We start from the raw sequence: 27,264 nt of genomic DNA on the forward strand, positions 1-27,264 counted from the left end.
GGAGACCCAGTAAAGTTCAAAATAATAGCAGCACAAGTAATAGTCATACAGCTCGTGTAGTGCAGAGCGATCCAAGAGTACAAGTACATAATTCCCTGAAAGTGGCATCACAGATGGACATGGTGGTGAAGAAGACTTTTGACACACTAACCTTCAGTCAGGGCCGTGTGTATAGAGGTCGGAATATTATGTTACTGTGTACAAGTCGTTAAGAGTGGCTGCACTTGGAGAACTGTGCTTAATTTTGGTCACCTTGTTATAGCAAAGATTCATTCACAATGGTGCCGCAGTAGAGTTGCTACTTTACAGCGCCAGGGATCCGGGTTTAATCCTGACTACAGGTGCTGTCAGTATGCACTTTGTACGTTCTCCCCGTGACCTGTATGGGTTTTCCCCAGGTGCTCTGGCTTCCTCGCACACTCCAATGATGTACATGTTTGTAGGGTAATTGGCTTCGGTTACATTGTCCCTAGTGTGTGTAGGATAGTGTTGGTGTGCGGGAATTGCTGGTCGTAACTAGGTCAGGACTTACACGGTAAATAGTAGAGCCCTGGAGAACGGAGAGATCTGGGTGTACATGATCGCAGTGAGTCAGGTGGGCAGTGCATGCGAAGATGCATTGGCATATTTGCCATCATTGGAATGAGTAATGAGTACAAAAGTTGGGACATGATGCAGCTAAACAGTCATTGATGAGACAACATTTGGAGTGCTGTGTTCTTGTCACCCAGGGCTACAGGAAGGATGTTGTTAAGTTTGAAAGGGTGCAGAAGAGATTTTTAGAATGTTACATGGATTTGGGGCTTGAGTTATAGGGAGAGGTTGGATAGGCTGGGACTTTATTAATAGGGGTGCCTTATTGAGATCTACATGATCACGAGGGGCATGGATAAATTGAATGCTCACAGTCTTTGTGCAAGGGCATCGGCTTAAGGGTGAGAGAAAAGAGATTTAAACGACCTCAAGGGCAACTTTTCCACTCTGGTTAGTCCGTTTCTGGAATGAGGTGCCCGACGAAGCTCTAGCAGTAAATACAATTATGACTTTTAAAAGACATTTGGACAGATATATTTGGATAGCAAGGGTTTGGAGGGATATTGGATAAATCCAAGCAAATGGGACGAGCTCAGTATGCCGCCGTGATCAACATGGACTCGGTGGGACACAGTGCCTGCACTGCAGGGACGGGATGGGCCGAAGGGTCTGCACAGCTCTGACGTCCCTGCGGTGCCGATTCGAAAATGCATTGTCCGCAGCCAATGGGAAGCCCCAGCGATCCGGAAGTGATGCCGAGCCGACCAATGAAGATGGAGGAGAGTGATCAAGAGCTTCTGATTGACCGACGGGGAGGCCAATGGGCGTGGCGTGTCGACGCAGGGGTCGGCCAATCACGACTGGCTATTTTGAATAGGTCTGCGAGCGGCGGCTTCGAAACGGTCAGCGCGCGGGGCGGGAGAGGGGCACGAGCGGCAGCGGGACACCGGGCACGAGCGGCACCGGCAGCGGGACACCGGGATCTAGCGGGCACCAGCACCGAGAGTCAGTCTCGGTCGGCCTCAACATTGACGAGACGGCGGCGTCGGTTGAAAATGCGGTCGGACGGTGAGGCGATCACTGGGCATGGGGGGGGGGGGCGCTGGGTGGGGGAGAGGCCGGGCCGGTAGATCCCCCGTTTGCTCTACGTTGGGTTTTTTCCCCCGGCTGAGGGAGGCCGAAGGGGGAGAGAGGACGCGAGGGGAGAGGGGAGAGGTGTGGGTGGTTTGGGTGGGGAGGTTGTTGGATGGAAGGGTGGTTTTTTGGGGGGGATTGGATGAGGTCTAGTTTGGGGGGGACGACGACTAAGGGATGGCGAGTGATTCTGTGGGAGGGGGGGGTAGAAGAGTGGTTTTGTGGGGATGGGGTTTGGTGAGGGGTGGTTTTGTGGGGATGGGGTTTGGTGAGGGATGGTTTTGTGGGATGGGGTTTGGTGAGGGATGGTTTTGTGGGGATGGGGTTTGGTGAGGGATGGTTTTGTGGGGATGGGTTTTGGTGAGGGGTGGTTTTGTGGGGATGGGTTTTGGTGAGGGGTGGGTTTGGTGGGAAGGGGGGGGTGGGAAATGGGTTGGAGTTAGGTCTATGGGGTCCATCCACCTCCTGTCACTCTGCATTGGGTCTTCCCCTTCCCCCACCAGGGGTGAGGATAGGCGTGGGGGAGAGCTGGAAAGGAAGGGGATTGGGGTGCACAGAGCAGGCGTCTAGGGTGGGGGTATGATTACCTGTCACCAGGCAGCATCTCTGGAGAGAAGGAATGGGTGATGTTTCGGGTCGAGATATCACAATGGATATTTGAGCACGTCTTATAGACAATAGGTGCAGGAGTAGGCCATTCAGCCCTTCGAGCCAGCACCGCCATTCAATGCGATCATGGCTGATCACTCTCAATCAGTACCCCGTTCCTGCCTTCTCCCCATACCCCCTCACTCTGCTATCCTTAAGAGCTCTATCCAGCCCTCTCTTGAAAGCATCCAACGAACTGGCCTCCACTGCCTTCTGAGGCAGAGAATTCCACACCTTCACCACTCTCTGACTGAAAAAGTTCTTCCTCATCTCCGTTCTAAATGGCCTACCCCTTATTCTTAAACTGTGGCCCCTTGTTCTGGACTCCCCCAACATTGGGAACATGTTTCCTGCCTCTAATGTGTCTAATCCCCTAATTATCTTATATGTTTCAATAAGATCCCCCCTCATCCTTCTAAATTCCAGTGTATACAAGCCCAATCGCTCCAGCCTTTCAACATACGACAGTCCCGCCATTCCGGGAATTAACCTAGTGAACCTACGCTGCACGCCCTCCATAGCAAGAATATCCTTCCTCAAATTTGGAGACCAAAACTGCACACAGTACTCCAGGTGCGGTCTCACCAGGGCCCGGTACAACTGTAGAAGGACCTCTTTGCTCCTATACTCAACTCCTCTTGTTAAGAAGGCCAACATTCCATTGGCTTTCTTCACTGCCTGCTATACCTGCATGCTTCCTTTCATTGACTGATGCACTAGGACACCCAGATCTCGCTGAACTCCCCCTCCTCTTAACTTGACACCATTCAGATAATAATCTGCCTTTCTATTCTTACTTCCAAAGTGAATAACCTCACACTTATCTACATTAAACTGCATCTGCCATGTATCCGCCCACTCTCACAACCTGTCCAAGTCACCCTGCAGCCTTATTGCATCTTCCTCACAATTCACACTACCCCCCAGCTTAGTATCATCTGCAAATTTGCTAATGGCACTTTTAATTCCTTCGTCTAAGTCATTAATGTATATCGTAAATAGCTGGGGTCCCAGCACCGAACCTTGCGGTACCCCACTGGTCACTGCCTGCCATTCCGAAAGGGCCTCATTTATCCCCACTCTTTGCTTTCTGTCTGTCAACCAATTTTCTATCCATGTCAGTACCCTACCCCCAATACCATGTGCCCTAATTTTGCCCACTAATCTCCTATGTGGGACCTTGTCGAAGGCTTTCTGAAAGTTGAGGTACACCACATCCACTGACTCTCCCCTGTCAATTTTCCTAGTTACATCCTCAAAAAATTCCAGTAGATTTGTCAAGCATGATTTCCCCTTCGTAAATCCATGCTGACTCGGAATGATCCCGTTACTGCTATCCAAATGCTCAGCAATTTCGTCTTTTATAATTGACTCCAGCATCTTCCCCACCACTGATGTCAGACTAACTGGTCTATAATTACCCGTTTTCTCTCTCCCTCCTTTCTTAAAAAGTGGGATAACATTTGCTATCCTCCAATCCACAGGAACTGATCCTGAATCTATAGAACATTGAAAAATGATCTCCAATGCTTCCACTATTTCTAGAGCCACCTCCATAAATAACAAATTGTATGAATTTTAAATTGTGTAGTGTGATAGTTTTCACTTGTTCACCATTTGATCCCCCCCCCCGACTAGGATAGTCAGTAAAATGTAGCAGAAAAATTATTTTCTATGCTTTTTTTTCAGTGTTTCGCTGTAGATGTGCGAAATGTTTTTTGTTACTTGCAAAACAAAAGGTGAAGAAAAGTGCACCAGCCATGACGCTACTCAGTCTTCCAGCTGATGTGTTGCTCTATGTTTTGCAATGTCTTCCTGCTCAGGATATTCTGCATTTCAGAGCGGTGAGTTCATTTACATAACTGGTGAGATGAGAATGCAAAAACTAATACGCACTCATGTCAAAAGAGATGCAACAAAAGTTACTTCAAATGTGGCATATTTATACAATTGTGACTGAATCCACAACCAGAGGATTTGAAGTTTGTGTTTACCTACATTGACCAATTGCTGAGTTGTATTGAGACATATTTGCAGCTTATTCCAGGTATTGTGAAAATCTCTGAACCACTCCTCCCACTATTCTGCAGCAACGACCAGTGTCAAGTACTTCCATTCTATGATCAGTCTAGTAAGTGGGTCTGTGTACTGTAGATCTTGTGTTCTTTTCAAAAGGCTGGCAAACCTGGGAGGTGTTGGAGCTCTGAATGGCACTGGTCGGGTATTGAAAGGTTAATCTATGATATATGGTCTGGATTTGCTGTGATTGGTTTTTAACTATACAGCTGAGCGGATCTCTCCAGCTGCAATAGCCTTGGAACACAGTGTCACGGACAATTCAGTCACAAGTGTAGCTAACCAAACGTCCTGTCACAGAGGAAAGGATCTCTAACAAATCAGTCTTTCCACAAATTAAAAAATGCTTTGTTCTTAATATAAATTGTGTAAAATGCGTACAGCTGAAATGCTTCAACTCCTGTCTTCCAGGTACACCCCCTCTTTAAATCCCTTATTGACAATCACTCCAGTGTTTGGGCCCATGCAAACTTTCAGGAGATATGGCCTTCTCCAGTAAATCGGTGGCTCTTTGAAAGGTACGGTTATCAGATGTGTCTAGGTGTGTGATTTACAAAGAACACAAATAGAAGAGCTCTGGGCATTCAGCTCCTGCTGCCTCCTCACCATACAATATAGGCAAGAATGATCTGTTACCTTAGGACTGCTTTCCTGCATGAGACCTCTATCATTTGATTGCCTTGTTGTCTAACATTTTTATGAATCTCCCTCTTGAATATACTCAGTTACTGACTTCCCACTGGTTCTCCCCAACCGTTGTACTTTGAGTGGAGACATTTCTTTATTGTGTCCTGAATGGATGACTTCATGCTTTGAGACATTCCTCTGGACTCGAGTATGATAAATAAGTCATCTTGAACTCCTTGCATGAGCATTTGCAGTTTCTTGTGTATACCCTGTTACCACTTCTAGATTCCAGTATCATCCTCCTTTTGATATGGGGCCAGCATCATTCCTTGCTCATTAGCTTGTATTGTTTGGGTGTAAGTTATTCAGTTTTGCATTTGCTTGTTGCATCATCACTTATACTTCATGTGCTAAACCAGCAAATGTTCATTTGAGCATTGGATAGTCATTCAAGAGCCCTTGAATAGTCAATGAACGAGGAAAATAGTCCCTAAATACATGAAATGCAGATAACTAATTGTTAGAATGCAGAGTAAAATTGTTGCTGTGAAATTATTAAAGCCAAAATATTAATTTGCGGATGGGGGCAAGAGTAAATCTTTGTTATAATCTTCATGAAACTTTGTTCTAGGGCTGCAGAAAGTGGAAGCTTTGAGGCGGCAATAAAGCTAGGGATAGCATACCTTTACAATGAAGGACGTAAGTATTGATTTTTTTAAAATCAATTGACGATTTACAAGAACTGTTGGATGATGAATTGAACGTAATTTTCTCCCACAGGATCCCACAAAATCTGATTTAGTTTTCCATTTCTCCAATTTGGAATCCAGAAAAAGCACCTTCTCTAAATGGGCCTTATTTAAATGTAGAGAATGTTGAAAGACTGGAGCGACTAGGCTTGTATACACTGGATGAGAAGGATGACAGGGGATCTTATTGAAACATATAAGATTATTAAGGGGTTGGACACGTTAGAGGCAGGAAACATGTTCCCAATGTTGGGGAGTCCAGAACCAGGGGCCACAGTTTAAGAATAAGGGGTAGGCCATTTAGAACGGAGATGAGGAAAAACATTTTCAGTCAGAGAGTTGTAAATCTGTGGAATTCTCTGCCTCAGAAGGCAGTGGAGGCCAATTCTCTGAATGCATTCAAGAGAGAGCTAGATAGAGCTCCTAAGGATAGCGGAGTCAGGGGGTATGGGGAGAAGGCAGGAACAGGGTACTGATTGAGAATGATCAGCCATGATCACATTGAATGGTGGTGCTGGCTCGAAGGGCCGAATGGCCTACTCCTCCACCTATTGTCTATTGAGATTGTCGATGCTTGTCCACTGTATTTGTGAAAGAAGGGGTGGAATGAAATGGGATAATATTCTGAGCAATTTTTAAACACGGCAGGCTTGTGGTTAAAACGTGACTTAGTGGGTCTATACTTCTGTTGCTTTCCATTAAGTAATGAAATGCACTTATTCCCAGTTTCAGTTGCTGATGAAGGCCGTGCCGAAGTGAATGGACTGAAGGCCTCCCACTTCTTCAGCCTGGCCGAAAGTTTGAATGCTGATGCAAGTCCCTTTGTTTGGCTGTTCATTAGACCACCGTGGTCTTTGACTGGGAGTTGCTGTAAGGCCGTAGTCTATGACAGTTTAAAGAACGAGTGTCGGTTACGCTCAGTAAGTTTTTGATAAATAATATATTCCTTTATTCGTCCCACACCGGGGAAATTTACAGTGTTGCAGCAGCAAAGTGGATAGCAAGAGATCATTCATTATGAATTCAAGTAAAGACAAGGATAAATTGTCATCAGTTTTCTGTGTTCTTAACTGTTACTGTTGACTCATCTGCTGGGAGCAGTGCTGGTTGTGCAGTCACAGCAGCGGGAAGGAAGGACCTCCTATATCTCTCCTTCACGCACTTGGGGTGAAGGGGTCTGTCACTGAAGGAGCTACTCAGTGCAGTGACAGTGTCCTGCATGGGGTGGGAGTCATTGTCCAGCAGCGATGTTAACTTTGCCATCATCCTCCTCTCTCCCACCACCTGCACTGTCGAGGGGGCAACCCAAGACCGAGCTGGCCTTCCTGACCAGCTTGTCGAGTCTCTTCCCTTCCGCAGACCACTCCTTAGAAAATGGCTGATGCAACCACTGTGTTGTAGAAGGTCCTTAGGAGTCCCCCCTGCATTCCAAAGGACCTGAGACTCCTCAGCAGATAAAGTCTGCTCTGGCCCCTTTCTGTATAACTCATCGGTGTTTTCGGTCCAGTCCAATTTATTATTGAGGTAGACACCCAGGTACTTATAAGAATCCACCCTCTCGATGTCCATTTCCTGGATGTTCACCGGTGTCGGGGGGGACCTGGCTGCGTCTGAGGAAATCTACCACCATCTCCCTGGTTTTCCCCGCGTTGCTCCGGAGGCGGTTCCGCTGGCACCAGTCCACAAACTCCTTGATCAGTTCTCCGTACGCCCTGTCATCGTCGCCTGTGATGAGACCGACGATGGCAGAGTCGTCAGAGAACTTCTGAAGATAGGAGTTTGCAGTGCTGTGCCTGAAGTCCGCAGAGAACAAGGTGAAGAAGAATGGAGCTGGCACTGTTCCCTGCGGAACCCCTGTGCTGCAGACCACCATGTCCGAGACCAGGTCCCTTGTCCTCACATACTGTGGTCGGTTGGTGAGGTAGTCCAGAATCCAGGATGTGAGGTGGTGATCCACTCCTGTGCGCTCCAGCTTGCCCCCCAGAAGCCCCGGCTGGATGGTGTTGAATGCACGGGAGAAATCAAAAAACATGATTCTCACAGTGCTATCCGACTTCTCCAGGTGTGAATAAATCAGTAAGCATGGATACATTTGTCCATTAAATTGATTTAAAAAACATTGTGTTACATCTGCTAATTTTATGTTTTGGCTCATCATAGTAAACATGGCATTAATTTGATACTTCTGGGAAAACTGCTGCCAATCGCTCTGACCATTTACATTAAATGGATTGGTATTAGTACTGGTGTTACTTTATTATTGTCACGTGTACTGAGATACAATGAAAAGCTGTGCTCTCTAGTCAAATCAAACGATACATGAGTACAACAAGCAGTACAATAGAGAAAATAAGCACAGTTCAGAATGTAGTGTCACAGCTATGGAGAAATAACGGTCGCCTTCCAGTTCTCCAGGAAACTTTCTAGTTTCCTTTTTTGCTAAAATTTATTTCCAAGGAACCTTGTGAATGTAAAATATATTAAGACATTCACTTATAGATTAACTTTCATAATTGCATACAAAATATGGTAGAATTGAAATACCTCGCTGAATACTATTTTGTAAAAGAAGCAGTGGATTCAGATATCTCCTTGATGCATATTATGTTGTGATTTGCCAAATTAATTGGGCAGAGGTGCTGAATGTTATAACAGACTCAGGCAAATTTTTAGATCCTGTATTGTCTTTTTTAGGCTAAGGCGGCATCGCTAACTTACTGCTTGGCCAAAGTTCTGAGTCTCTTTGAGGTTGGTACCGTGGTAATTAAACCATCTTTCTGAGTCCACTGGCCCCGCAACTTCTTCTGAAACCCTCATGCATGCCTTCTGTCACTTCTGGATTTGACTATTATTTGACAACTATTCTAAAGCCTGTAACCATCTATGTTTGTGCTGTTTTAGCTGTGGTCACGATGCTGATTAATTTAAACTAATTGACAGTTGTTTATCTTTCACTGCTGAGCCTTGCAATTCCCTCCTTCACTCACTGTTCTGATTGTGGTAGTTATCTGCCCTGATAGCTCCGTGATATTTCATTTACTTTAATACTGTTGTGAAATTTTGCAGTACATCTTACAATATTAAAGATGCTTTTTGAAAATTAATGTCTGTAGTATTCTATTAAATAAACATTTCCTTTAATTTAGGATGAAGAAAGGCAGAAACAGGCTATATCAATGTTTGAAGAATCTTCTAATCATGGCTGCTTGCCAAGTTCTTTCTACCTCTGGGAGGGAAACCATAAAGAAGCAGTAAGTTTAGTTTTTTAGTGTTGAATTTCTGGAATGGAATACTCCAGCAATAACGCATGTTCCGGGTGGGTTTCCAGAAATTGCTAATGTACAGCTCAATCTTTCAAGCAATCTGTCCTATTGAGCTCTGGCTGCAGCCTTCAATGAGAGGTTCAGTATTTTTGCAAAGGCTGTCTACCTATTTTGGCTGGTTGAACGTTAGACCGATCATTTCTGCTAGTTTGTGCCCTCCCTCTGTTGTTCCGTCCTTCCCTTCCATTGCATTCCAGAATGTGCAACCTTTAGTTCACATCACCTCTATTGGTCGCTCCACCCTTCCCTATTCCACCTGATTGTTACTGCCAATCAAATCCTCCTCAGCTCTACCCACCCATTCCTTGCCATCTTGTACCCCACCCTTTTTGCTAGCTCTTTATAGAGATTACTTTCCCTCCACTTATTCAATCAAAGAACAAAAGTACATGATTGTCACATGTACCTAGGAGTGAGTGACATTTTCTTTTTGCATACAATTCAGTAAAATCTTACTATGCGTAAGTACAATCATACCTAAGTCAAGAGTGTAAGACTAGTAGATTACACTGAGGCAGCATACAAGAGTCACTATGTTTGCATCTCTAGATGAAGGGTTTCGACCCAAAACATTGCCTGTTCATTTCCACAGATGTTGCCCGACCCACTGAGCCTCCTCCAGCAGCTCTCCTTTTTTGTTAGAGCAGGACCACCTGTATCTTGAATTTTGAGTTCAACCTCATAAATCTTTTCCAAAAAATAAAAGAGGGCTTGCCGATCTTTCCTATTTCCCTGCACCAGCATGCCACTTTTCTTCCTGCTGGATTTTTACAGATGGTCTTTGTTTTGCTAGGTGGCTGACCCTGGGAGGTATCTCCAGAGCCTGAGGACATTGCGTGATTACGCAACCAAAGGGTGCTGGGAAGCGCAGGTATGTGTAGCAGGTGAAACGATAGTGTTCTTTACCGGGCATGGCCACAGTCTTCTAACTGGTAATGCAGATGACAGTGGGAGAATTTAAAATTAATATTATAGTGGGACATCTAAGCTTTGTTCAGTCAGTGATTATAAAACGGTATTTATTACATGAGCAATTTTCATTGTGGACTGGCTTGAAATCTGTTAGTTCTATGCCTGTAGTTCTATGAAAAACATTGAGACAGAATGCACATTGAAAACATATATTCAAACTGAAGGTAATCTTATCCAGAAGGTGATCTTGTTGTGGACGTGTGCAGATCAAATACGATTCATTTGTTGATGGGTGTCACACAACGTGTTCTTATTCTTAAGGACTGTAAAATCACAGACTTCTAAATAGTAAACGTTCTCCATCATCACCATCTGTCTCCTATTACCACGCCAACTTGGATCCAAATTGACAACTTGCCTCAGATCTCAATTGAAGCATACACATTTCATACATGATTTCACTATATGGATGCAAAGATGATTTCCCTGGCGAGGGTATCTGCCCACGTGTTCAACTGAGCCCTGTTACATCTTGCCAACCGGAAAAAGGCTCTTTTATGCCAGTTCTTTCTGTTAGCCAGCCAACTTGCTATCCACACCAATATGAATATGCGGGGATTGGAAGGATATCGATTTATTTGCAGGCCAAAGGGCCTGGTCCTATGTTGTACTGTACTTTGTGCTACCTCCTGCAGAATGAGTTTTTATCTTCCCCACAATAACCTTTTGAAGTGGCATATTATGAAATGCTTTCTGAAAATCTAAGAATATTTACGCATTCCTCTGTAATTTGTCAAACATGTTTCCCCTTGAAGAAAATAATGTTGACTTTTCCTGGTTATCTAAATGCTCTGCTGTGGCATCTTTAATAATGGTCTCTAACATTTTCCCTGTGACAGATATCATACAAACTGACCTGTTGTCTCCTGCATTTTGTTTGAATAAAGTGTTATATTTTCTAAAGCACACAAAGTAGTTGATCATCCAGAATGGAGATGACCATCTTTCCTCGTGAGGGTTGTCTTCAAGATCAAGCTCAATCGATTTTTATAACCTGCGGGAATCGAATAAATATGAGCTTGCTGAGATAAATGTTCTTATCAATTGCAATGCTGCTATTCCTTCTGTTACCGAACTTCCTGCAGTCTAAAGCTTCCCTCCTTGCCAGTCATCACACAGCAACCGGTAGTGCCATCTATTTAAGTATGCCTCTGGCTTTTGTGAAGACAGGGTCTTGTAGTAATTTTGCTTTTAATTTTTGAATTGCATGCTACATCTTTATAATTCTGTTTCAGTTGACGTTAGCCAAAGCCTGTGGAAGTGCCAGTCTGTGTGGACTGAAATCTAAACCTAAAGACCTTGTGACCCAGATTTTTCAGTCTTCCCATCCATCCTTCAAACAGAAAATGTTCAAAGTACAAAAGGGCATGAATGACACAATGAGGTAAATGCAGATATCTTCAGCCTGTTTTTAAAAAAAATTGGAACGCTAAACAGAAGTATTCGATCCAAATAACTCATCTTGATGCTGTCAGTTTTCCACACTGCATGTCAGAAAGGTTATATTGGCCTTGAAGGGAATTTAACGCAGATTTACTGAAATTGGTGGGCTAAAAGGGTAAATGTGTAGGAGTGAGTTGCGTAAATTAAGAGCATTTTTGACTTTGTACGAATGATGGCTTGTATACAGAGGATGTCTCTCGCGCAGTTAATTTTTTCCATTGTTGTTGCACTTAAAAATCTGCACATTACAGAGATCAAACAGTGAATAAAGTAGAATTCCTAAAGTAAGAGCTAGATCATGCTTGCATGCAATCATGACACTCACAAAAGAGCAGTGGGAATCTTGAGCACTCCCTGTAATGGTTTTGATCCTGCAGGGATAATTTGAGTGAAATCAATAGCTTCTCTTTAAAATAAATCAATAATATAAATCAGTCGTGGGTACATGGAGTCATTCTATTCTGCTCAGCTTGCTCCCTTTCATATGGTCACTGCTCTCTTGCTTTTTTAATTTGCCTCAATAAAGCAACCTGATGTCAAATCATGTCACTCGATTTAAATCAGAAGATGCTGGAAATGATTGGCAGGGCAGGCAGCTGGTAAGAAGAGCTGTAGAAAATGAGAACTATTATTGAACATTGTACCATTCCCATTTAGTGGCAGAGAGTCCAATTACTTGTAAAATAAGCCTTCTTTATGCAATGAGTAATTTGTAGGCATTAACTTTGATGTTTTTATAATCAACTAGATTTGGGTCTAAAAGCGCTTGAACAATTGGTTGGGCAGAAAGCAGCCAAAACGGTACACGATAGCGTAAAAATATTGAACAAAACACGACCCGTGGACTCGTTGGGTTCCCATTGTGACGGGAGGAAGGTCAGGCGCAGACATGCCGGAGTGGGCACCGGTCCTCCCGGCGTTGCTGCCTGCCACCGGGCCCGGCAACCCTCCCCCAACTGCGCATGCATAGATGCAGGGCCCGGCAATCCTCCCCCAACAGCTGGGCCCGGCAAATGGGAACGCACTCCGCAGGCGCGACTGCCACGCTAAAACTTGTCATTCACGGTATAAAGTTTATTCAAGTTTATAAAGTGAATTACATTTAAATTATAACAAAACTTGATACTGCACACTGCAGGTGAATGGTGAGTAAGGTGCCCCTAAAATCGTTGCACGATCGTGTACCGTTTCGGCTGTATTTTGGGAACATATACATATTTATATATAGGACAGTTTCCATTTTGAATGTTCCTGTATTTAAGCAGGGAAGTATGGGTTGGTGAGCCTCGTGTCAGTGGTGGAAGCTATTGGACATTCTTTGGGGTAGGATTTACTTACATTTGGAAGACAATGGGATAATTTGGGACAGTCAGCATGGCTTTGTCTATGGCAGGACATGCCTTGCAAACTTGATATTTTTGATGAGGTGATTGGAGGATAGGGCAATGGATGTTGTCTACGTGATAAGGCGTTGGGTAAAGTCCCATGTGAAGTAGTTGGGGCAGGTACAATAACATTTAAAAGACATGGATAGGAAAATTTGGAGGAATATGGGCTTAACATGAGCAAATAGATAGGACAACTTGTTCAGCATGGCTGAGTTTGGCTGATAGGCCTGTTTCCATGTTGTATGATTCTAGTTACAGATATGTGCGGAGAAATGTCAGATGGAGTTTAATTTGAGCACGGGTGGAATGTTGCACTTTGAGATGTTGAATGTAAGTGGAAAGTATATAGTTCATGGCAAGCCCCTTAAGAGCATTGAAATACAGAAGGATCGAAATGCATAGCTCCTTGAAATTTGCAACATGTAGATCGGGTGGTAAAGAAGGCATATGATATGCTTGCCTTCATTAGTTGGGGCATTACTATAAGAGGTGTGTCGTCATATTTCAGCTGTATAGCACTTTGGTTAGGTCGCATTTGGAATATTGTGGGCATTTTTGACCGCCCCATTACAGCCCTATTGGAGAAGGTACAGAAGAGGTTTACCAGAAGGCTGCCTGAATTAGAGGGTATAAGGAGAAGTTGGGCAAACTTGGATTGGTTTCTCTGGAGTGTCGGAAGATGAGGGGAGATCTAGTAGGGTAGGCGGTCACAACATTTTTCCCAGGGTAGAAAAGTCAAAGCTGAGCAGGCAATGCTTTAAAGTTGGAGGGGGAAAGTTTAAAGTGGGGTACAGGGTAAATGTTTTGCAAAGTGAGTTGTGGGTGTTTGGAATGTGTAGGCAGGCAGCGGAAATTACTTTACCTTGGCACCAAATTTTAGTACAGACATTGTGGGCTGAAGGGCCTGTATCTGTGCTGTACTGTTCTGTGTTCTAGGTTTAGCGCCATAATGGTTCCTGAAGTTTAGAATAGAACTTGTAGTTACCTTCCAAGTTTTACCTTGATGTTGAGAGACATTTGATAACACACTTTGTGGATGACAATAAAATCTGACCCATTGAAAGAAGAGGTTTAGCCTCTAGGTGGATTGTTTTGCTGGTTGGAGATCTGTTTGTGTAATTCCATTTTCTTGAATCGATTGCTTCTCCCCTTATGTTTGTTTAATATACCAAGGTACTATCCTACCTGCACATTCGTCATATCTTTTGCTATTTTATGCTGCTTCAACATCTTCAAAATCCTGTACAGAAATGGCAGTGTTGTAACCAGCAGTTTTCTGTCTCTGCAGGTATATTTTAATCGATTGGCTAGTGGAGGTGACCAGCATGAAGGACTTTTCCAGCTTGTGTCTGCATGTCACTGTGGCCAATGTGGATCGATACCTAATGCTGCGCTCTGTGCCCAGGGGCAGACTCCAGTTGCTGGGGATAGCTTGTATGGTTATCTGCACACGGTAAAGTTGATAAGCTGCGATTTTACCTTCATAAAACTGGTGCTCAGAAATGTTTCTTCCAATTCGAAGTCTTCAGAGATTTCTTATTTGAATTTCTTCCTCCATAGTTTTATTAGTAAAGAGATCCTAACTATTCGTGAAGCAGTCTGGCTAACGGATAACACTTACAAGTATGAAGATCTGGTACGAATGATGGGAGAGATAATTTCTGCGCTTCGAGGAAAAATTAAAGTGAGTGACTACAAGTGCAATGCAGAACTGAGCCAAGTGGTATTTGTTCATAATGAAACCTGTAATGATAATTGTAACAAAATAAGCATGGGCAAGAAATTTAAAAAATCATTGTTGTGTTGCAGATTTTGCAAGCCTGTACTATGTATATTCTTTAATACTTGGTACGAGACTGCTCCACCTCAAGATGTCCATGGCTTCCTTTCAATTGGAGCTGTGACATAGCCGAGTTGAGCGCACTGAAATTACAGCATAGAAACAGGCCCTACAACCCACTCCATCTATGCTTACCATCATACCTACCTGTACTAATCCCATGCCTGTATTAATTCCATATGCTTATGCACTGCTCCTTTAATTACCTGCCCTGTTGAATGGTTTTACTGTTCTGTACATCACCACCTCCAGCGGCTCATTTTGTGTGAAAAAGTTATACGCAGATACTTTTAAACCCCATCCCTCTAAACCTACAGCTTCTAATTTCAACCTCCAGCTCTATCATGGAAGCAGACATCGACTATTTATATCCATGCCTCTCGTAATTTTATGTAGAATAAATGTTTACTATCCTCCAGTTTTCTGGTGCCTTACGTGTCCAACAAAGACTTACAAATTTCCGCCAGCAACCAACAGTCTCTTCGCTTGCCTCCTGTAGCAGCCTGGGATAAATCTCATCTGGTTCTGGAAATTTTCCACTAATTTATTTACAGTGTCTTTACCTCTGGAGACCTGCACTGGAATTTCACTTGAGTTTACCCTTGACGGGTCTCCCCATCCTCAGTTCTCTATCTGTCATTTGCTTCCTTTTTCTCTCTTTATCCAACCTTCGACATCTGACATTTCCTGTACTTGTTATGCTAGGTTTTCACTCTCAGGAAACATGTTGGTCCAAACACTTTTTTTTCTTTGTGCGGCTATAGATTCACCTGCAAATTCTTAATTAGTACGGGTGTCAGGGGTTATGGGAGAAGGTGGGAGAATGGGGTTAGAAGGGAGAGATTGATCAGCCACGATTGAATGGCAGAGTGGACGATGGGCTGTATGGCCTAATTCTGCTCCTATCACATGACCTAAATGGATGTTCCAGTCTATCTTTCCAGGTCTTGTCTTATTTTGATGAAATTAGCCTTTCCCCCAATTTAAGATATTTATTCTTGGGCGATGTCTATCTTTTCCTATTACTACTTTGAAATATATAGAGTTATGTCACTAGCTCCGAAATGCTTATTACATGAATAGAATAGAGAGATATGGGCCATATGCAGGCAATGGAACTAATCTGAATAAACATCTTGGTTGGCAAGGACGATTTGGGCCGAAAGGTCTGCTTTGTGATGTATGACTATCCTCCTCCACCAGTCCCTCCGCTTAGTTTAGTTTTGAGATACAACGTGGAAACGGACCCCTTTAGCTGAGTCCACGTCGACCAACGATCACCCATTCACTAGTTATATCCTACATACTAGGGACAATTTACAGAAGCCAATTAACCTACAAACCAAGCAGGAGGAAACCAGAGCACCCCGTGAATCCCCACGAGATCACGGAGAACATACAAACTCCGTATAGACAGTACCCATAGTCACGTTCTATCCTGAGCCTCTGGCGTTAATATTCTCTAAGATAGGATCCCGCGGTGGTCCTTTCCTTGTAGATCAATCTAGATTATTGTTAAAGTCATAAGGGATAATAGAACTAGGCCATTTGGCCCATCAAGTTGATTCCGCCATTCAATCATGGCTGATCTATCTCTCCCTCCTAACCCCATTCTCCTGCCTTCTCTCCATAGCTTCTGACACCTGTACTAATCAAGAATCTATCTATGCTTTAAAGATATCCACTGACGGCCTCCACAGCCTTCTGTGGCAAAGAATTCCACAGATTCACCACTTTGAGTAAAGAAATTTCTCCTCAACTACTTCCAAAAATAATTACTCATTGTGCCCCCTCTATAAACTGAAGAAGTGCCTCAACCCGAAACGTCGCCCATTCCTTCTATCCAGCGATGCTGCCTGTCCAGCTGAGTTACTCCAGCATTTTGTGTCTATTTTTGGTGTAAACCAGCATCTGCAGTTCCTTCCTGCACGTTGTCCACAGCAAAGCGCACCGCTGGTTAATGACCTGGTGTCAACCTCCTGGCACCGTTCATAACATGGTCCGAGGCTGGGGTTTTCTCCTGCTCTGGAAGGGAGCCTGGCACGGTCCTTTGGAGTTTCTCATGCATTCAGACTGCCATACCCCCCTCCCGTGGGCCAATCATTAACCCGTCCAATCAGGCAGTGCTACACTTAGCCTGTTGTGCACCATTTCTGCACTACTTGCGGTAGGGGGCGCAGGTGGTCTGCCCAACTATTGCGGTGTTTTGCTCAGAGAGTGGTGAAGGTGTGGAATTCTCTGCCTCAGAAGGCAGTGGAGGCCAGTTCGTTGGATGCTTTCAAGAGAGAGCTGGATAGAGCTCTTAAGGATAGCGGAGTGAGGGGGTATGGGGAGAAGGCAGGAACGGGGTACTGATTGAGAGTGATCAGCCATGATCGCATTGAATGGCGGTGTTGGCTCGAAGGGCTGAATGGCCTACTCCTGCACCTATTGTCTATTGTCATAACTAGACTTGTTTGGGAATATCTTCGAACATCTACTTGTTTTCGAAGGGTTTGGAATGGTGTGCTGCTAATTTAGCTGACAACTCCATTTTAGCTAAAATGGTCTGATTGACCCTCACAATATAGGAGGTATGGAGTTTGCTTCAACACTGTGTTTTGAAAGACCACTTGACATTGAAATTATTTTGTTAACTCATCTCATGGTTGACTGCAATTCATACCGTGGTCTGTGTTTACCCCGGCGCTGGGTGGGAAGATTCTAAGTGTGTCCCAGCCCCTGTCTTCATGAAGAGGAACATCAAATAATGTGTGGAAAGGAACTGCAGATGTTGCTTTATACCGAAGTTAGACACAAAGTACCGGAATAGTCAGGCAGCAGGCAGCATCTCTGGAGAAAAAGGATGGGTGATGTTTCAGGTCGGAACCCTTTCTCAAATAATGTCTTGTTTTATGTGTGTATCATTCTCCGATTGCCTGAGCAGATGTGGCTATAGATTGTTTTAATACGGAATTGTATGTTCTCAATGAAAAGTGAACTTTTCTGTGTTTTGTTCACTTTAAATCCAACTCTCAACATACAGTGCATAGTTAATGCAGACATTTGTTTTGCAGACACCTACTATTTTAGATTATGCAGAAGTGCTACTGGCAATATCTCCATTAGAAAGGCACACAATACATCTATTTAACTACATTTGTGAGCTTTCACTGCTGTACACAGACATCTCTGAGTATTCCCCAGCCATGACCGCTGCTGCCGCCTTGCTGTTGGCTCGAGTACTCCACAAGCAAGGTTAGTAAACTACATTGTGATATGCACTATACACTTGTTTCCTGTTGTTCAAATAGGTAAAGTTTTATGATGCTGTGTTGGCAAATGCAGAATTCTGTGCAGCTGTGAAAAAGAATTCAGCAAAGTTTTACTGTCTCTGAAATTGGTGAAACCGGACTTTTCCATCGTAGAACTGGTCATTGTTTTAATTGAAAACGGATCAATTTCCAGTGATTGAGGGAACTGAAGTATATGTGGATTGTGCTAGAAGCTGGCACTGAAAGTAGATCAGCTGTCATCTTAAAGAATAGCGAAGCAGTCCCAAAGGGCCGAATCCTGTTGCCACACTAATCTTTATGTTCTTATGCAGAATAAAAATCAACAAGTACAAAGCATTTCATCTTGCAATTCATTTTTTTTCCCCCAATCTTCATGTGCATTACATGCTTTGTTTTCTTTTCAATTAAAACTTGATTGAAGGGACAATTTCTGTATGTACCTGGTCCAGGTAAATAGGTATTTATTTTTTATAAAAGCAGCAATTGAAAAATGACGAGTCTTTTCAAACCAAGACTGGTTGTATAGAGATGAGAGCCATCTGGTCTTTGCCAAGGTAGATTATGCTGTCGCAGCACCATAAAAGGTGTAGTTCAGCTACTGGGTTGGCAAAAAAATGATAGGACTAAAGGATTGCTCAATAAGATGCATGTAAAGATCAATGTGTTGATTTAACTAGTTGGCAGCCATTGGTGTTTATTGCAGGAGGAATTGAGCACAAGAGTAAAGGTGCCTCTGAAATTGTACAGGATGCTACCGAGACTGCTCCTGAAATACCGTGTACAGGTCTGGTCTCCCCGCCGCAGGAAAGACACTCTTGTGATAGGTGGGATGCAACAAAGGTTTACCAAGACGATTCCTAGACCCATATGTGGCAGAATGGGTGTTTGCCTTGTTTAGAAGAATGGGAGATGATGTCAATAAAACAGGATTCTCATGGAGCGAAGCTGTGTAGAACCTGGCATTAGAGGCTCAAAATTAGTCTGTCATTCAGAACTAACGTGAGGAGAAATTTTCCTTGCCCAGAAGTGTCAAGTATTGGAATTCTCTACCAAGAGGATTGTAGTAGGCTCCGTCAATATATTCAAGACAGAGATCGATTAATTTTTCTTGTCATCCCATTATCGGACAGATGTGGAGTCTTTAGAGGGGGTGCAAAAGAGGTTTATCAGAATGTTTCCGGATTAGAGAGTAACAACTATAAGGAGAGGTTTGATATAAACTGGGATTGTTTTCCCTGGAGTTTTGGAGGCTAAGGGGAGACATGACAGAAGTTTATAGAGGAATATAATGATATAGTCAGTCCTTTTCCAGGGTGTATAGGATGAATACGATAGAACTCTATTTATCCCAGGAGGGAATACTAGAGGTCATAGCTTTAAAGTGAGGGGAGGACATTTTTTTTACACAATGTCATCGGTGACTGGAACGAGATGCCAGGGAGATGCTGAAAGCAGATACGATGGCAACTTTTAAGAGGCATTGAGACAAGCATGAACAGGGGTATGGATTATGTGTAGAAGGGTGGTGTTAGTTTAATGTGTCGTTGTGGTTAGCATAGACATGGTAGGCTGAAAGGCTTGTTCATGCGCTGTACTGTTCTATGTACTTTCAAAGAAGGAATAACATTAAACCCAGCAACATAAACAAATCTGTTGTAACTCTGGCAGTGAGTAAATAGGTAAAGGAACAACCTGGAACAAAATCTGAATATGGATTAGTTAACATCAATCAACAAAATTGTAAAACTCGTGTTGAAACTAAACTAAACATTTTGAGTTTACAAGGATGAGGTTGATGTAGGTTGGAACTAATAAAAAAAGTTGAGAGAGCCTAACATGACAGCTTGACAGCAGAATTGAACTCTGAGGAGCTCCATGGTTATTCTTTTTTTCATTTCCTAAGCCGACTATGGTGAGCTATTGCTATTGAAACTGGAGAAAGATTGCAGGATGAAGAATAGTTTACAAGGAGAAGGCTGGGGATGCTGCTTCTATAGAGTAGAGGGATTGAAATGGTGAATGATGAAATTGTTCCCACTGGTGGAAGGACTGTGACTCGGAGACATGTTTGTTAGCTAAAGCGCTGGAGGTAAGCTGAGGGATAGGTTTGGGTAATGCCGTAGAATTCTGGCCTTCGGCAGGGATCTAGAAAATAAGCTTTCGGGAAGAGGGCAGAGAGTGGAGCTATTTTCATTATTCTTGCCGCCATTTGTGCTCAGTTCATTACAAGGAAGAAGATCTGGCATGTTCAGTGACAATTCTGGTTGAAAGCACAATAAATCTCTGTGGCTATAACACTGTCTTTGTCTTTTCCTCTGCTCCTAGCTCTCCCATGGTCAAGCCAGCTTACAGAATCCACTGGATTTACGTTAGAGAATCTAATTCCATGTGTAATAACCCTGCATAAAAAATGGTGAGAGCTACCAAATGGCATCTGTGTCGTGTTATATATGATGTGCATGTCCGATCTTAAATTTTCAAATAGTTCTTCCCAAGTTGTTAATTGCCCAACACACTTTGAGCAGTCCGTCTGCATTAATGCAGCTTTTACCGACCGCCGGTTAAATGTTTCCAGGTCTCCATGTTCAGGGCCATCAGTACCATCAATACTGCAATATTTCATCCAGCAGTTTCTTGGGCACTGCTACCATTAAACAGCTGTCTTTTGTGCCATTTCAAAGGCAATCTATAATACTCCCCCATGAACTGTAGAAAGCAGAGCTCAAAGAAATTGCATAGTAATTGATAAAGGGGCTTTGCTCCGAAGATTATTTCCATTTCACTGAGGATAATGGCTGGATATAACTTCAATGTTTAATGTAACTTTTCATACTTGCTGGGTAAATGGTAGTATATAGTCATTTTATCTTTTTAAAATTACCTTAATTTAATCATGTGCATTTATTAGAGAGGACATAGTAACAATGTTCAGGGATGAGAAATTAATTATTTTGCATGATTTATTCTAAAAAATCTCTGCTAGCTTCCATAATGATGTGCCCAGGGATTACAGGCAAGTCTCTCTTACTGCTGTGAAGCAACGATTTGAGGACGAATACCATCAGCAAATTAGCAAAGAAAAGGTAGGTTATTCTGGGTAGGGGAGCTAATGTGATGTATTGGTAAAGCACTGAGCAATCAAAACTCTCAGTCAAATGGCAAATTATGTGTAGGAAAGAACTGCAGATGCTGAATTAAATCAAAGGTAGACACAAAATGCTGGAGTAACAGCGGGACAGGCAGCATCTCGGGAGAGAAGGAATGGGTGACATTTCGGGTCGACACCCTTCTTCAGACATGTCGGGAGTGGCAGGACAGAGGTAGAATGTAGTCGGAGATAGTAAGACTGGTGGGAGAACTGGGAAAGGGGAGGGGATGGAGAGGGAAAGCAAGGGCTATTTGAAGTTAGAGAAGTCAACGTTCATACCGCTGGGGTGTAAGCTATCCAAGCAAAATATGAGGTGCTCCTCTAATTTGCACTGGGCCTCACTCTGACTATGGAGGATGCCCAGGGCAGAAAGATCAGATTTGGAATGGGAGAGAGAGTTAAACCGGGAGATCAGGTAGGTTAAGGCGGACGGAGCGGAGGTGTTCAGCGAAACGATCGCCGAGCCTGCATTTGGTCTCACTGATGTACAGGAGCTAACACCTGGACCAGCGGATACAGTAGATGAGGTTGGAGGAGATGCAAGTGAAACTGCCTCGCCTGAAAAGACTATTTGGGTCCTTGGACGAAGTTTAGGGGGTAGGTAAAGGGACAGGTGCTGCATCTCCTGCAGTTGCTTGGGGAGGGGGTGGTTTGGGTGGGAAGGGACAAGTTAACCAGGGAGTTGCGGAGGGAATGGTCTCTGCGGAAAGCAGAAAGGGGTGGAGATGGGAAGATGAAGCCAGTAGTGCGATCCCGTTGGAGGCGGCAAAAATGTTGGAGGATTATATGCTGTTTGCGAAGGCTGATGGGGTGGAAGGTGAGGACCAGGGGGACTGACCTTGTTACGAATGGGGGGAGGTGGAGCAAGAGCGGAGCTGCGGGATATCGAGGAGACCCTAGTGAGAGCCTCATCTATAATGGAAGGGGGGAACCCCCGTTCCCTAAAGAATTAGGACATCTCTGTTGAAATGGCAAATTATGTTGGATTTATTTGCTTAGTTTCATAATTGTTTTAAGTTTCCTTCTAATAACTCCTTGAGTTGTTATTTTGTGGTCATCGTTTTCGCTGACTAGTTTTTAAAAATTCCAAATTTAAATTTCACTGCAGTCAGGGTGTTCCAGCATGTGCACAAGTCCTCGGTTTCCAACTATTTTCCCCCTCTGCTCCCAGGCAAAATTTATGGCGACGTGTGTCCTTGGGATTCCCTAATTTATAGATAAAAGCTTTGCTAATCTATTTCTCTTGAAATTCTTTGCCAATTGTACTTCCCCATTTATCTTGACTTTTATATTCAGTCTAATTTTCCTTGCCATCAACGGAGATCCGCGGGGGGGGGGGGGGGGGGGGCACATGCAAAGACAGCCCAAGCAATCTTCCTTGTAATGATCTCTAGGTGCTCCACAGCACAGCTGCCTCCCAAACCCCGGACGTTTGCTGCAATCACCCTCCTGTTGATGCCTCCTCCTGATCTGCCCTTTATGCATTATTGATATAAACTTATGTTTCACTTTAACCCAAAACTATACCCTCCTTTGGATGGGAAAGTTCCCTGGATGCTGGTCGCAATACAAACATCAAAAGCTGGTACGGCCAGGGTAAAGGTTCTTATCACAGTAACTTTGGAAGAGAAGTTATTGCAGTGTTCTGTTAACTGTACATTTGTGTCACTGTTAGGTGATGGATTATTTTGAGCTGTGTAGTCTGCTAGGAATAAAAGAGGAAAGTGAACCTTCATCGCTTTCTGATCACACCAATCCTGAGATCCACACATTTTTGATGTCACCTTCAGGCAACAAAACAAAACGGTAAGAACTGTTGTAAAGCTTAATTAAAGATATAACAAAGGTTTACGTCAAGCAGTAGCTCCGACCAAGTAATTGTCATGGTATTTTGTGACCTGGTTGTTCCCACTTCTCAAAGACATGAACGGTGGAAGAGTCGGAGGGGAGCTGGTGGCTATGTGACACCACATAGGTTGTGGAAAAATAAGAGGGAAAATGCAATTGCTCTGGGTTGGCAAGGACTTGATGGGCTGAATGGCCTCCAATGTCATAAGAAAAAATAGTTTTTAAAAAAAAAGTAATATAAGACGGTTTTAACAGCTGAGATGCTGTCTGATTGGTGAAGTCCTGTGTCTGCAGCAGTGACATCTCTTGTCACCTGTGCAGTACCCTTCAGTCTCCATATTCTTCCTATTCCTTATCCAGCTCCCACAAATGTATATTACTTGGAGGGCTTTAATTAGCTTCCATGGGTTTGTTCACAGATCAACTTTTCTATTTTTGCACCATTTTGATCCCAATGCTAGTCATACTATCTGTACCTATTCTCCACTGTGGTTTGTGGAAATGTTGTTGGCTGAGTGGAGGACCATTGCCTGCAAGGCACTGCCCCAGTCTCAGCTTGAGGAAGGGAGCTTGCTCAGCATTAGCCTCTAAATTTACCACAACATTTGCCTTTTGATGACTCGTCCTTGTAAATTGGAATACTTGGCGCGTCAGTTTCTTATGCTGACTTGCATGTTGAGAGCAACAGTGGCAAGAGATCAAACAATGTTCCCAATCATAATTAAATGTTATATTAACATTTAGTATTTACGAGTCAGAGTGCTGTAACAGCATGAAACCAACCCTTTGGCCCACCTTGTCTATACTGGCCAAGCTAGCATATTGGGCTAATCTCATTCACCTGCTTTTGGATTACAGCTCTCTGAACCCTTAGGTCTGCAGAAATGCTTGAACTCACCTGGCCCACACACTTCAGTGGCCCAGACACTTGACCTTCAGAGGCAATTTGCATGTTTGCCGTCAATGTGTTTTGGGGCCTAAGTTCCACAGATCAGTTGCTAGTTTTCCTGAGAATTTTTATTCCCTTTGTTTAGACGGAGAGAAGATAGTTTTCGAGAAGACAGATGCAACTTTGTGGCAACTCCTATTGTTGAATTGTCTAATCATGAGGACACCTTCCTGGGGGATTTCCTCGATTTGAGTTTAGACATGTCCTGCACAGGTTATGACGGAGACCAGGAAAGTGAAGAGGAGAAACATGTTGATGGTAAGTACATTTCTATTTTGTACACTTCACAACAGAAATGTAAATGTATTTTGTGAATGGCTTCCAGAATCCCAAACAATTGCTCAACTTGTCCTGTTTTTGTGACATCTGCAAATTAAGTAATTAGCCCCACTACTGATCCCTCAGAACACCAATGGTCTAGACCTTGAGCGTGAATAACATTCCTCCACTACTACCGTCTCCTACGGCCAATCTAATTTTGAATATAATGTACCTCCGAGTCACTATAAATACCATGTGCCTTAATCTATTGGATTAGCCTTTGCCATCAGCTTTACTAAAGTGCATGCAGGCAACATCCGTTGCCCCACTCTCATCAATCACCTTCATCACCTCAAAAAAAAATAAGATATGACATCCTAATACTTGAATCAGTCTCCCCTGAATTTTAATCCCTCAGCATGGGAGATCTTTCCTATTTCCTTCATCTAGTCCCCTCGTGATTTAGAATGGTTTGATTTAATTCTCCCCTCTGACACCTCTGTTCCAAAGAAAGCAAATCCATTCTTTCCTCGTAGCTATTTTCTTTAGGTCATGTAATAGAATTAGGCCATTCGGTCCATCAAGACTACACCACCATTCAATCATGGCTGATCTATTTCTCCCTCCTTACATTCTCCTGCCTTCTCCCCATAACCCCTGACGCCCGTACTAATCAAGAATCTATCTATCTCTGCCTTAAAAATATCAATTGACTTGGCCTTCTGAGGCAACGAATTCCAGATTCACTATCCTCTGACTAAAGAAATTCCTCCTCATCTCCTTCCTAAAGGAACGTCCTTTAATTCTGAGGCAATGATCTCTTGTCCTAGACTTTCCCGCCAGTGAAAACATCCTCTCCACATCTACTCTATCCAAGCCTTTCACTATTCAGTATGTATGAGCACTATTCAATGAGGTGTCCCCCCAAAAAACGAGGCCAGGAATTCATAAATTCTAGGAGTAGAATAAGACCATTCGGCCATTAGTCTGCTCCGCCATTCAATCATGGCTGATCTATTTTTTCCTCTCAACCACATTCTCCTACCTTCACCCATAACCCTCACACCCTTACTAATCAAGAATCTGTCAATCTCCGCCTTAAAAATATCCATTGACGGCGTCCACAGCTGTCTGTGGCGATCACACGCTTGAGTCCACAGGTAAAAACCTTCAGACCACTATACACCCGTCAACCATTGTCTGTTGTATCTTTGGATCTCATTTGCCGCAGCATTTTCCATGGCCAGCCTACCATGTGGGATATTACCAAAAGCCTTGTTAAAAGCAAGTAGACCACCAGACACACTACCCTTGTATCCTTCACAAAGAATTGAGCCATCGCTCAGAAGGGATCTCTTAACAAATCTAAGCTGTCTCTCTTTGATTGATCTGCATGTGTCTAAATTAACGTTTATTCATGCGGTTTGTGTGCCTACTCTCTCTGAAGAGTAATCAGAGTAACTGTTGCTGAAGTAACTAGTAATGAAGAAGGGTCTCGACCCGAAACGTCACCCATTCCTTCTCTCCCGAGATGCTGCCTGACCTGCTGAGTTACTCCAGCATTTTATGAATAATACCATTATTTTAGTTTGCTACAGTGAAGAAACCTCTGCCGCTTCTTATTTCCTCTCCTTTGCATATGAACGTCTTTGTAAGTGTTTAACCAGCTGGTCCACAAGGTTCAACTCAATGTCTTGTTGCAGGTACCGATGTTACTGGGGTTGAGGCCGCAGTAATAGTAAGTGGGAGTTGTGCAGGGCCAGATGAAGAAAGTGAAGACAGCTTGATGGGTGATCAGTTCCTTGCGGGGTCACAGAGATGTAGCCGCAGTGAATCTGCAGCAGCATGGGCTTTCCAAGAGTTGCAAGGGGAACTCAGCTCCGGATACTCCTCTGTGACCAGTGAGAGCTCCTCCCGCAGCACGGAGAGCTTGCATGTGGTGAATGAATCCGAGCAGGAAGATCGGGACCGTGGCTTACCGCCTTCTCGCAGAAGGCCTATCAAGCGCAAGAATGGTGCAGAGCATGATAAAGAAGACTCAAACCTGGGTTTATGTGTCTGAAAGAGAATTGCTGTTTAATTGTAATGAATTTCATGAGTAAAGTAATTGGTTCTGTACAGTGTTCTGAGGTTTGAAAAAAATCTAAATTAAGAGGAAATGCATTGTACTAAATTGTCCTAAATGTTTTACATTGGTTACTTGCCACAGTGGTGGGAGCTGACATGATCTGGCCTATCGATGATTTTTTGGCGATGGTGCCGAGGTTTTTGTTTACATTCCTATAACATTGGGAACATTACATTTAAACTCTTTTATACCAATCTTTCCAATGGTTTCTTCTAGCTTTAGAACCTCCAGCCCAACATTAAGCTTGAATGTGAAATAATTTAGTATCGCACAATTTGGTACAATGTGCACATTTCCTTAAATGCCTAGTCATTATCAAGTTTGCTTAAGTATTGGCCAAAATGCCCAATACACTGAACAAATAAACTTTCATTGTGCATCTAGTTTGTTATGTTAATATATGGGTGTTGTGTTTGGCGTTGGGGCTGTTTGGCCAATGATTTGGTTTCCAGATTGACGCATGCTTCATGTTTCAATGGAAAATGTGCTTTTCCATAGCTCCCTGCATGCAGCTGGAACCTGCACAGACCAAAGCTGCCTTAATCTGCCTTTCAATGCTGCCATTTCTTGATTCAAGGCACTGAAATAGCACTTTTGTTTGTAGCCACTGCCTTTAAAAAGAAAACAATAATGTTAAGGAGACTTTAGAGTCACTACTGGCTGTTCAACACTAAAACTAAAGTTCATTGCCTTGGTGTGAGACCGTGTTTACAGCTGTTTGACAAAACCACTTCAACTTGTTGATTTAAAGGTAATTACACTTCTAACTATTATATTTCTCCACAGCATTGGGTCTGGCAATAGATGCAGAGGGAGGTCTGTTTGTACAGTGTGATATTTAGTGTTTTTCTTGGCTGCATTTTTGTCAGTGTGAGAAAAGTATACTTCCATGTATTTGGGAACCTGTGCATGTGGTCATTT

The 27,264-nt window shown here is 43.4% G+C and overlaps 1 protein-coding gene across 1 annotated transcript; it reads left to right on the forward strand.

Annotated features, from left to right (window-relative positions):
• Positions 1-1,259: 1,259 nt before the first annotated feature.
• ccnf (cyclin F) lies at positions 1,260-26,674 on the forward strand. The gene is given in 19 exon segments (XM_078418517.1): positions 1,260-1,457; positions 1,460-1,546; positions 1,548-1,602; positions 4,006-4,160; positions 4,804-4,910; positions 5,651-5,718; positions 6,495-6,688; positions 8,463-8,516; positions 8,915-9,019; positions 9,885-9,962; positions 11,299-11,447; positions 14,183-14,347; positions 14,455-14,578; positions 17,791-17,971; positions 20,335-20,422; positions 20,993-21,092; positions 22,833-22,963; positions 24,040-24,212; positions 25,919-26,674. Coding segments are annotated over 19 exon segments (2,571 nt in total). The 3' UTR covers positions 26,278-26,674.
• Positions 26,675-27,264: the final 590 nt, after the last annotated feature.

This window comes from Rhinoraja longicauda, chromosome 21, assembly GCF_053455715.1.
Source record: "Rhinoraja longicauda isolate Sanriku21f chromosome 21, sRhiLon1.1, whole genome shotgun sequence".
In the NCBI taxonomy this organism is placed as follows: Eukaryota; Metazoa; Chordata; class Chondrichthyes; order Rajiformes; family Arhynchobatidae; genus Rhinoraja; species Rhinoraja longicauda.